Here is a 12,921-nt window from a genome sequence, read left to right as displayed (position 1 = left end):
TACGCTATACTTAACACCCACACTTGATCCTTCACAGATTTGCAACTGACTGTAAGCATATCTACTCCCCACCCCCACCCTACAGTGGTCGGCTTCAGACGTTATTACAACAGAGAAGCTGACAATATCATAATAGCATACAGTAGAGATTATCTCCTGCATCCTTTCCAGTCATGGGTAGGGCCCTACCAAATTCACGGCCGTGAAAAACGTGTCATGGACTGTGAAATCTGGTCTTTTGTGTAATTTTGCCCTATACTATACAGATTTATGGGGGAGATCAGTGTTTCTCAAACTGGGGGTCCTGACCCAAAAGGAGGTTGCGAGGGGGGGCGGGTCACAAGGTTATTTTAGGGGGATCACGGTATTGTCACCCTTACTTCTGCGCTGCTGCCTTCAGAGCTGGGTGGCCAGAGTGTGGCGGGTGCTAACCGAGGGCCCAGCCCTGCAGGCAACAGTGCAGAAGTCAGGGTGGCAATACCATCCCAGGCCATCCTCACTTCTGCGCTGCTGCTGGCAGTGGCTCTGCTTTCAGAGCTGGGCTCCCGGCCAGAAGCCGCTGCTCTCCAGCTGCCCAGGTCTGAAGGCAGCGCTGTTGCCAGCAGAAGTAAGGGTGGCAATACCATGACCTCTCTGCAGTAACCTTGAGACCCTCCCCCAAAAAACATTTTGGATCAGAACCCCTACAGTTACAACACCATGACATTTCAGGTTTAAATATCTGTAATCATGAAATTTATGATTTTTAAAATCCTATGACCATGAAATTGACCAAAATGGACCGTGGATTTGGTAGGGCCCTCGTCTTGGGAGCTTGCCGACATTTTTGGAAACCAAGCTGGATACTTTTCAGTCATGAATTTCACTTAATGCTGCAGATTACGATGTAAAGCAGGCATAATTTGAATAGCCTGGCTGGTTTGCTTATTAATGGAAGCAAGATATTAATTCGTTATTCGACCTTTGTAGATTTCACAAGACTGCTCGTTAAAAGAAATGAACTTAGAAATACCCACAAGAGTGTCTAATAATAATACCACCAGGTTCTTATACCATGCTTTTCACCTACAGATCTCAAAGGGAGAAAGGGATCATTATCCCCATTTTACAGATGGGGAAACTGAGACACAAATTTGCCCACAGTCACTTAGCAGGCTAGTGGCAGAGCAAAGAACAGAGCTCCAGTCTCCTGAGTCCTAATCTAGTGTCCTACCCAGTGGCTCACACTGCCTTCCAACAAAAAAAAAAGGACAAATCCATATGTTCTCAGCCAATCAGTGGCACTGGCCTGTGTGACTTACAGCTATAGGAGTCGAATGGCCTTTTAAGGGCTCCCACCCTCGCTGGCCTGTATAGCTGCGTCTACAACACTTACCTCTTTTGTGAAAGCTCCCTCATTTCACTTCCAGCAGGTACAGAAAACACAGCAATGTGAACACCAGTGCTCGGTTCACACTGACACTCCCATCATTGCGACCACCAGCACAACTGCACTGGTGGTTCTGAAACAATGACAGGCTTTCCTCAAAGACCTAATGTAAGCAAGGCCAATGGCAGAGAAAAGCCACCTGGGATGGCTGCGAGCAGTCCCCAGTATGGTTCAAGGATGCTCCCTTCAGATATGCTAGGCTTGGCATCTAGGCTTCAATTCAGCAAAGCACTTAAGACTTAAGATGTTTTGTTGAACTAAGGCCCTACCCAGCCTGTGTCTAAGATGCCCCATATCTCCTTCTCATGAATATGTCTTTCAAATCCAGCACCAGCTCGGAATAAACAACTGCCTGTTAGAGAGAGAGCTTGATCAACCTGTGTGTGGCCTCCCTTACTTCCTAATGCCGAGGGCTACTGAATTGCAGAACAGGGTCCCCAGGGCAGTGGTGGCAGCCAAACTATTTGACATATTAAAAACAAGACTGGACACAGCACTAGAAAATGTAACCCGGGGAAGTGAACAATCCTGCACTGACAGGGAGATGGCCTTTCCCCCCTCTAATTCTTATGACAGCCTATAGGGAATGAGGCATGTCAATGTGGTAACAATTGCTTCTCTAACAATTTCTATCTGCAGGTCACCCACACATAACAGCATGGTTGCTGTGCTGCAGCATTGTCTTCTCCTTTGCATGGACTTTGCTTTCATTTGCTTCATGAGGAGCTGCCCGCTCCTCATGCTTCATCAACTGTCTGATTGTGCCCCTGGGAGTCTCTTGATGTTGCTGATTCCCATTTGGACCTGGAGCCTGCTTCTCTTGGCACAGCTGGACACTACTCCATCCACGAATTTCACGAATCAAACCATTTTTTTTCATAGATATTTAGGTCAGAAGGGACCATTATGATCATCTAGTCTGACCTCCTGCACAACGCAGGCCACAGAATTTCACCCACCACTCCTGCAAAAAACCTCACACCTATATCTGTGCTATTGAAGTCCTTAAATCGTAGTTTAAAGACTTCAAGGAGCAAAGACTCCTCCAGCAAGTGACCCGTGCCCCATGCTACAGAGGAAGGCGAAAAACCTCCATGGCCTCTTCCAATCTGCCCTGGAGGAAAATTCCTTCCCGACCCCAAATATGGCAATCAGCTAAACCCTGAGCATATGGGCAAGATTCATCAGCCAGATACTACAGAAAATTCTTTCCTGGGTAACTTGGATCCCACCCCATCTAATATCCCATCACAGGCCATTGGGCCTATTTGTCATGAATATTTAATTACCAAAACCATGTTATCCCATCATATCATCTCCTCCATAAACTTATCGAGTTTAATCTTAAAGCTAGATAGGTCTTTTGCCCCCACTGCTTTCCTTGGAAGGCTATTCCAAAACTTCACTCCTCTGATGGTTAGAGATCAAGAACAGTTCAGTCACACAGGTACCATTCCTGCACCCTTTCCCCTCCATGCGTTCACAAGGACCATGGAGTAGGTGAATAACACATCTCGGTTGTTCAGCAGTTGTAAGGGGACGGAGAGCTCATTAGTTAATCCATAGACAATAACGCTTAGCACCCAAACATTAACTGATCATCACACCACCCCTATTTATTTTCTCCATTTTGCAAACTGAGACAAAGCCATTATGGGCCAGATCTTCAAAAGAGCTAAGCTCATGAAAATCTGGCCACTCATTTTGATATCTAAATGGAAACTGAGCTGTTTTGAAAATGTGTCCCTAAGTGACTTGCCCAGACCACACAACCTGTCAATGGCAGAGCTGGAAATGGAAATGAAGTATTTGATCACCAGAAACAACATGTCCTGGGAGTGAAAAGACATTCACTCTGTAGTACGGGAACCTGGTTAAATAAAGAGCTCTGATGATTACATTGCGGCATAATGTTTCTGTAAACAAAAGCGCACTGTTGTGATGATTATTGTTTTATCTCCGGTATGCACATGGCAATGATCTGTAAACCTGTTCAAAGCTTCCTACCTAAATAAAAAGGTAAGAAAGAAAGACAGAAATCAGGCATTTGTGGCATGACTGACTCACTTAAACACCATTGCCTTGATCACCTATTAAAGTGATATTTGCTCTAAGTTTGCAGTTGGAGGGACTAGGTTATGGGCACAATTTCTCCCCCCAAACAGAACACAGTCCCACTGCTCAGAACTCTCCGGCTTTTACCTTAGACACCCAATTTATTTCAGTCCTGTACAGATGCTAACAATACCAGCGTTTTTGCTCTGAATTGCCTTGTCTCCACCATGACTCTTAGTAATCTAAGCTCACATTGGAAAATAATGTTTTGACAGGATAATCATTTCCCTCTGGGGGTGGGGGGGGGGATGCTTTAGCTTTGTCTCTGTGTTTATTTCCTATTTTAAGTCCCTTGGCTTGTCACTAACCTTCCAGCAGGAGTCCATTACTATGTTAACAGTGTTCTCTTCCAATGACATTATCTCTTAATCTCACACACAGTTCAACACTATGCAAAATCATATACTTTACTTCTTGGGGGAAAGGGAACTGGGTTTTAAAAAGTTATGTGAATGTCATCTGAGGTGGAAAGTCATTCATGTAAAAGAGACAAGACCCTAAAAGGTATTTAGGAATCTAATTCCCATGATTTCAATAGGATCTGCACCCAAATCCTGATCTCATTCAATTAAACTTCCACCGGTTTCAGAATAGCTAGATATGATCCAAGTAACTAATTTTGGGAAACTTTCTTGAATCCACGTGTATTTCTCTTTCACTGTGCTTTCCAACGCCAGTCAGGAAGGATTCAGTTTTTGGCCCATGATGTCATAAATACATAGTCTATGACAATATAAAGCAACTGTGTAAACTGGAATAGCTCAGTTGAAGTCAGAGCTACAAAGATTTACTGAGGCTGTAGCCCACACTTGCTCCTATTGAAGTCAATGGTAAAAATTGGCTTCACTTGGAGCGCCATCAGATCCATAAAACTTATACAAGGTACAGATAGTACAAACGCCATGTCAGATAGCTCATGATAACTCCATCTGCCTTGCTCAATCATATGTTTAAAATTCAGTCTAAACTGCTTAATTCTCTGAGCACCAAAACTGAGACATCTGATTTAATTATGCAACTTCGCCATGCTCCTAAATTTTAAATTAAAAAATGAGTGCAATAGTTTTACATTTTTTCCTCCTGTTTTTCAAATACTGGCTTAGTCCCCTTTTGTATGTCAGGAGAGGAGAGTCACCATATGCCAAAGTCCAAAACCAACTAAACAACATTAATTTTTTTTAAACAGTGAGGGTAATTAATCTCGGAAACAGATTATCAATGAACATGGTCAATTATCCATCACTTGGAGTCTGTAAAAGGAAATTGGCTGTCTCTTGGAAAGAGATGCCATAGTGCAAACACAAGTTGATGGACTAGGTGTAAGAATCAGTGGGTGGAATTTTATGGTCTGTGTTATGCAGAAGCTCAGACTAGGTGATCATAATGATCCTTTCAGGCCTTACAATCTACTAAATCTATGAATTGTTAAACAGAGTTGCTGTTAAAACAGCTGTCATGTCCCTTATGTACCCTTGCAGTGTGTTTGCCCAGATTAGACCCTGACACTGCAGTATTCAACACACTGGCAGTGATCTGTGCAATAAGGTTATCTTTAAGACACCCCCTACAGGAATGCCTGGACCTGCTACCATTACTGGTATATCCTAACAGCACGCAGTCATTAAGGGCTCTGCACATAGTTCGTTCTGTGAAGGCAGTGGTTCTCAACCAGGGGTACGCAGAGGTAACTCTCGGGGTATGCAGAGGTCTTCCAGGGGGTACATCAACTCATTTAGATAGTTGTCTAGTTTTACAACAGGCTACATAAAAAGTACTAGTGAAATCAGTACAAAATAAAATTTCATACAATGACTTGTTTACACTGCTCTATATACTATACACTGAAATGTAAGTACAATATTTATATTCCAATTGATTTGTTTTACAATTATATGGTAAAAATGAGAAAGTCAGCAATTGTTCAGTAATAGTGTGCTGTGACACTTTTGATTTTGAAAGGAAGTAGTTTTTAAGTGAGGTTTAACTGGGGGAGCGCAAGACAAATCAGACTCCTGAAAGGGGTACAGTAGTCTGGAAAGGTTGAGAGCCACTGTGTTAAGGGATATCAATACAAGTGTAGGTGTGATGTCTTCGACATTGCCACTCCAGTGTGTAATTGTCCTGGTCCAGACCAATTGAGTGAGGCTGGGAAGCTAGTTGCTACAGTCTCGAGTCGGTGAAGTGGAGAGGATGACCTATCTGCCACTATTCCAAATTTTGTTGTATCCTACAAAAATGCACTGTGATTGGACAAACTGTTATAACCCACAGTCCAGTTTTTAATGAGGTGTCTACAATTGACAGTGAGTCTGACCGTCAGGATGAAATTGAGGCAATGAAACCCATTTTTGATGTCTGCATTACCTCACTAACCTTGACTATGAAGATTCGGTTAAATCAGAAAGACCACCCATGTTATGCAAACTAGCAACAGCATGGGAAAAGCAAAGTAATCTCAATCAGTTATTTCATGATGGGGATCTCAACATTCTATTGTCGCATATTTAAATAGAAGTAACCTTCAAGGGTTTGATTGTGTTACAAATAATTATAATTGTCATTATGTTAATTTTATTTCACCACTTACAATGTCTGGTTAAAGAGCAAAAATTTAAACAAATGCTTTACTTGCTATTTCTTTTGTAACTCTGAGGAAACAAGTTGGTGTTACTGAATATCTTACTTACAGCTTTTTGCTTAAATAAATGGCACCATTTACAGTGACAAGGCAGGGCCTGTTGACCTACGAACCAGACTTTAGCTCACTCATGAACCAGACTCCCATAATCCTCTTTGGTTACGCTAAGAAAGGAAAATACAAGCTTGCTGGACTTGTTAAGAAAGAAATAGTGACCCTTTCCTGTTCTTTTGACTGTGCAAGCAATGTCTTCAACTGCAACAGACAGGAATATATATACAAATATAACGTACCTATGCTAAAATAATGAGTAAGTAAGCAGATGCCCAATTATGTGCTTAAAAATTTATTAAAAGTACCAGACTCATGTATCTTTATCTACGTTACGGAAAGAGGAAATAATGGAACCTTACTATAAGTATTAGCAAAGGATAAGCAATTATCAGAACCAATACAAGACTGGGATCAGCTTGTCACCACTGTAGGGTCAGTTCTACGGATTGTGATAACTATGATTGATACCTATTTCTGTTGTGCGCTGTCTTGATATCTAATCTTTTAATAAATTCAATCACTCTGACTTATCCGAGGTCTTTTAAAATTCCTTTATAAAATTCAAACTATATTAATGATCAGCTATTGATTAATTATTGACTATTGGTTATTGACTATTGGTTATTGATTATTGGAAACCCTGATCTTCAATATATATATTTTGTGTGTGTGTGTGTGTGTACGTATATATGAATTTCCAGATCTGCAGCTGGAGTAACTCCACTAGTGCACCGTTGACTTCACAAGAGCTACTGTGATTCAGACCAGCTGAGTAGCTGGCCACATCTTTTATTTCATTCAAAATGTTGTGGGTTATGTGACTCTGACAAGCTGTGGAGTTATCTTTGATAACAATTGGGCTCCTGCATGGGAATGAACTAGGACTCGAAGGCTGCAAAAGGCTTTTCTCCCCCCTCGTCTCTCTACTGCATGGATTTGGGCTCTAAGGACCGCAACATGTCACATCATGTCAACTGGTATCTCCACTCCTGCTCATTTCACTGCCAAATCCACAAAAGACCATTTTTATTTACGGGAAGAAAGCTTTTTGGACAGCTGGGAATGGATGTTTCACACCCAAGTGCAACACACATTTCTCTTCCACTTACAAAACTGAAGGGAATGCTCTTTCTTTTGTCCCGTGCTCTCTTTTAGAAGATCAGCCGAAAGCCAGATCCACCATCAGCAAAATGCTTGGGCCTTGCTTTCAGATTTAGCAATGGTCATCTTTTGCTTTGCAAACACTTTATCCTGCTTTTTGTTCAGACTATTTTGGATTCCTGAATTTCATATCAAGCTATCGCACCTGGAAAAGCAGCTTGATCTTGGCACTTTTTGTAGCGCTACCTCCCATACTGTGAGACAATAGACTGTAGCCTTTCAAACAACTACAGATATTTTTTTAAAATGAGTAAGAGTCCCTTGTTGGAACTAAGGCCAACAATTTAAACAGTGATCTGTCTTCTGGGTGTCTCAGATTTTAGTGCACAATCTGAGACACCTTGAAACTGATTTTTTCTGATCATCCGATTAAGCTGCAGTCAGTCAGAGAGACCGCTGAAAGTGCAAGACCACTGCTTATCCTACAGTATTGTCTTAGGCCTTGTCTACACTACGGGGGTAAATCGATCTAAGCTACGCAATTTGAGTTATGTTAGTAGCGTAACTCAAGTCGATGTAGCTAAGATCTACCACTCTCCCGTCGACTCCCCTTGCGCTTCTCGTTCCGGTGGAGTACTGGAATCGATGGCTGAGCGCTCTGCGGTCAATTTAGCAGGTCTTTACTAGACCCACTAAATCAACCCCCGGTGCATCCATTGCCACAGAGTCAATCCTCCGGTAAGTGTAGACAAGCCCTTATTGTTTCCTTGTGCTCCACTGTGTGTCTAACCTACCTGTTGTCTTTTGTTATAAACATATATTGTGAGCTCTTTGGAAGAGGGATCATTTTTGTTCTGTGTTTGTACGGAGCTTAGCACAATGGGTTCTGGTCCACGCTGGTTCTCTGTCCTGGACACAGCTACTTGTGTCTGTCCCATGCTTGAATCATAGAAGATGAGGGTTGGAAGAGACCTCAGGAGGTCATCTAGTCCAACCCCCTGCTCAAAGCAGGGCCAACACCAACTAAATCATCCCAGCCAGGGCTTTGTCAAGGGAGCCTTAAAAACCTCTAAGGATGGAGATTCCACCACCTCCCTAGGTAACCCATTCCAGTGCTTCACCACCCTCCTAGTGAAAAAGTTTTTCCTAATATCCAACCTAAACCTCCCCCACTGCAACTTGAGACCATTGCTCCTTGTTCTGTCATCTGGTACCACTGAGAACAGCCGAGCTCCATCCTCTTTGGAACCCCCCTTCAGGTAATGGAAAGCTGCTATCAAATCCCCCCTCACTCTTATCTTCTGCAGACTAATGCAAGTGAGGTGCCTGTTTTGAAATTCTGGTCCATATTCCCCACAATCCTTGTTTTCACATTGTTACACGGACATCCAGTCCCACACTGCAGACAGATGAACCATACCTCTTTGAGCACAAGCACACACTTGCCAGGCCCAACAGACTGAGGTAGCTCTGCTATTCTCCCTTTGTTTAAATATGGACCTGAGAAGCAGCGATGATTGATGAAGAGCTGGGGGCAGCAGTATCGCCCATTGACGGTACCTGCAAGAAGAAAGCCACGTTACCAAGACGGCAATTGTTTTCCTGCAGCAAACCTAAGGGTCTCTCTTTTTTCTGCTAGACGCTTGCAAAACCACTGGCGGTAGGATCGGGTCCCTGGTAAGCACAGCTCAGTGTCCAGAAAAATCTCATTCATGACACCATCAATAGTACTTATAGGGCCCACAATAACAGAGTATCTGAGTGTCTCATAATTGTTAACCTTCCCCTGAGGTGTTATGGCAGATGGGAAACTGAGGAATAGAAAGGATACGTGATTGTGCAAGGTCAAACAGGCTGAGCAGGGAATTGAACTCAGATCCCGAGCATCCCAAGCTAGCATGCTAACCACTGGGCATGCCTTCCTCTAAGCACAAGAGTTTAGGCCTCCATACCAGCTACTATGAACGGTACAAACAAAGGGTTAATTTCCTGGTACAGGCTCCTGCGCCTGGATTGAAAGGCCTGGATGGTGCTGGCATGTAACCATGTGGGTGAACTGTGGGCTTCAATAACAACAGAGGCCTGGAGAGTTTAAGTGCTCCACAGCTTTGGCTGGGAGAGATTGCCCCTCAGCTCTGTGGGGAATGAGGCAGCCCTCGTCATGTTAATTTGAGTCATAGCCCAACTCTTCTGTAAATCATATCCAGATTTCCATATAGCTCTCCTGGGCCTTTTACCATTCTTGATGTCTTCCCCTAGCCCTCTGTCGAGGAATGGGACCTATTGTGATCTGACTACAAGGCTAGGAATTGAGATTTAGAGCTCTAACTGAGGCTCTGACATTACCTTCTTTTGTGGCCTATGGAATTTGCCTCATTTTCCCCACCTGTAAAAGAGGAACAATAATATTTCGCTCCCCACTGTACCACTTCACAGGGATGGCGTGAGGGCTAGTTAGTTCATGATTCTAAGTATTATTATCTCCTCAAGCACCAGTCACAGAAAGAAAAGCTGGTGACCTCCCTGTAATCTACGCTTTGAAGAAACCAAGACAAAAGCAAATTTAAAAACGTGGCTTTCAAACAAAGGAGTAATCCCAATTTAGATTCTGTGTAATGAACTGTCTAAATATTATGCACTAAAATATGCGACCTTCATTAAGGGGGAAAACAAGAATCACTTTTGGTTGTAATAATGGTTGATGTGCTGTACAGATAGGCACGCAGAGAGATAATGAGGCAAATTTAGTTCTGGTGTAAACAAGTGCAACGCCATTGACGCCAATAGGAAACAGCTGTATCTATTTACACCAGGGCTTTATTTGGCCTGACATCGGGACACTGTCTGGAATGGAGCTCTTCAAGGGTCACACTCTCAACACTTTTGACACGGAGAGGCAAATCCAGGTAACTTGAGACAGAGAGCGAGAGCGAAAGGGACAGACAGACCCACACATGTGCACACAGATCCTCAGCTGATGTAAATCAATCAAATTTTATTGACTTCAGTGGAGCTATGCTGACTTACACCATCTGAGGGTCTGGCCCTGGGAGTATGTGTAGGTCTGTGTATACCACATCCACTTCTCACCTCTGGCTTTTCCACACCGCTTTTGACCGATGAAGTCTGAAATGATAAAGGAGCTTTCGGGTTGCTGAACAGACTCACCTGTTGTGTCTGGCTGAGGAAGTGGGCAAAGGTCATGAGGTATTTTCTCAACAGGCACTGCGGATGGCAACCTGCTTAACGACAATACGATGCACTTAATACCAGGAGCCTGGGTGATGGATCAGAACCTGAGCAACTCAAGGTTTTGCATCAGTCTCATGAAAGTATGGTCATCACTTAGTACCCTGATATCTGCATGGAGATTATAATACTGCCATTTTGGCTTATATCCTCAAAAGGATTTAGGTGCCTAGCTCCTATTGAAATCAATGGGAGTTAGATATCTAAACACCTTTGCAGCGGTTCTTAAACTCTTGTACTGGTGACCCCTTTCACATAGCAAGCCTCTGAGTGCGCCCCCCTCCCCTTATAAATTAAAAACACTTTTTTATATTTAACACTATCATAAATGCTGGAGGCAAAGTGGGGTTTGAGGTGGAGGCTGACAGCTGGCGACCCCCAAGTAAAAACCTCACGGCCCCTGAGGGCCCCCAGTTTGAGAATCCCTGCCTTTGAGCAGCTAGGTCTTTAAACACAACACTATTTCAACTAGAATGACTCTGCTATGTCTTATGGTCAGGGATCCGTGCATTTGGGGGCTTTCACTGAAATTCACCCCTCGCTGCAAAATTGTGCTCCAGAATCTGAACTTTAATTTCTTTAAAAAAATTAAGTTTCTGGCTTAAGGATGCAAAGATAACGTTAAAAACATGAACCACGTGTAAATTGACGCAGCATTGTCTGCCTGAGTCTGCAGGAAGCCAGAAACAGCTTGTAAAGGTATGAGCTACCCCATCGATCCCAGTCAGGGCTCAGTGGGCAGCTTGATTTTGTGGATTCTGGAATTTTTTCCAACTTGCTGGAATTCAGCCTTTCTGCCCCGGACTTCACAGAGTCAAATTACAGGGCAGACCCTACTGAGATAACACTCTGAAACATCCTGTTCAGACTAGTGGCTATTTTATTTTTGAAAGGGACCCCTGCAAAATATTCAGCTGCAGGACTGACACTGTAGTTACTAATATGATGGATAGTAGAACCTCGGAGTTACAAACACCACAGTTACGAACTGACCAGTCAACCACACACCTCGTTTGGAACCAGAAGTACGCAAACAGGCAGCAGCAGAGACCAAAAAAAAAAAAAGAAAAGCAAACACAGTACAGTACTTTGTTAAATGTAAACTACTAAAAAACTAAAGGGAAAGCAGCATTTTTCTTCTGCATGGTAAAGTTTCAAAGCTGTATTAAGTCGATGTTCAGTTGTAAACTTTTGAAAGAACCACCCGAACGTTTTGTTCAGAGTTACGAACATTGCAGGGATGAAGACCCTCCATTGCCGAGGCGTTCGTAAGTCTGAGGTTCTACTGTAGCTGTTGTACACCATTCCCCAGAGGAGAATCTAATTCATCTACATATTGAAACTGCTTTTAAACAGAAACCTACTGCTTTTCTGGTTGCACAACTGCAATCTTCCTCTTCTTTCGTACTGCAAAATGAGAGAGGAAGAGAGAAATATGCGGTCTGTTGTATAAATGGCTGGAATATAAAATCACATGTAACACAACAAAGGGCTCTTCCACGCTCAGCCCCGCTTTTTGTATTATTATTTTTGTTACGTGAGCCGCCACACCATTAAAAACGAGCATTTCAAAGGGGCTGCCGGTACTTTTAATCTTGCTACTGCAAAGTCGATACTGATTTTCCTGGGATCTGTACTTAGCAAATATTCAAATAAAAGGCGCATGCGTGCAAGATTGCATTTCGCAAGCGTGATTACCCCAGCACGGTCGCGCCCCATCTCTAGATTGTGACAAGGCCGCTCACTGTTGCCGTAGCAATAGCCTTCCAAATGAGGTCTGTTTGTTTGATTTTTGACTCCGATATATTTAACTCTTCAAAAGGGTCTGACGCTTTTTTTTAAAAGAACATTTGCCTTTCAGATGTTAATGAATATAAACAGACTGATGATAATTATTTCAGCGGGAGATGGGAGATTTGTGTTCATTTGATGACACCAGTTCTCGGGATCTCAATCCGGGGGCATGACCAGGCCCCAGGGGAGGGCAGGATCGTGCTGACCACCTTCCCTTTCTGTATTCATAGAAGGTTAGGGTTGGAAGGGACCTCAGGAGGTCATCTAGTCCAACCCCCTGCTCAAAGCAGGACCAATCCCCAATTTTTGCCCCAGATCCCTAAATGGCCCCCTCAAGGATTGAACTCACAACCCTGGGTTTAGCAGGCCAATGCTCAAACCACTGAGCTATCCCTATTGTTAACTGTTCTCTTCCCCTTGGGATGCTGGTTTTCATCCTCCCTTTTTTCTCCTCCACACCCAGGACTGTCGCATTCCCCCGCTGATCAGATATCTTCACCACGTCATCAGGCGGAGTTGGGAAGGGTGAACCTTCCGAAGA

The 12,921-nt window shown here is 43.3% G+C and overlaps 1 protein-coding gene across 2 annotated transcripts in view; it reads right to left on the bottom strand.

Moving 5' to 3' along the window:
- The window catches only part of SFMBT2 (Scm like with four mbt domains 2), a 188,166-nt gene that overhangs the window by 25,260 nt on the left and 149,985 nt on the right, over positions 1–12,921 (bottom strand). The window contains exons 13-15 of one of the 2 annotated variants that reach the window (XM_074942680.1): positions 11,951–11,993; positions 10,506–10,579; positions 8,758–8,897 (exon numbers count right to left, since the gene is read on the bottom strand). In XM_074942680.1, coding sequence (XP_074798781.1) covers positions 8,758–8,897; positions 10,506–10,579; positions 11,951–11,993 — 257 coding nt within the window. The remainder of the gene's footprint in view (positions 1–8,757; positions 8,898–10,505; positions 10,580–11,950; positions 11,994–12,921) is intronic. The other variant, XM_074942681.1, reaches the window with a different exon arrangement.

Source organism: Natator depressus, chromosome 1, assembly GCF_965152275.1.
Source record: "Natator depressus isolate rNatDep1 chromosome 1, rNatDep2.hap1, whole genome shotgun sequence".
NCBI classification, from domain to species: Eukaryota; Metazoa; Chordata; order Testudines; family Cheloniidae; genus Natator; species Natator depressus.
Note: the sequence above shows the minus strand (reverse complement) of the source record. Positions and strands in the feature narration are given on the sequence as shown.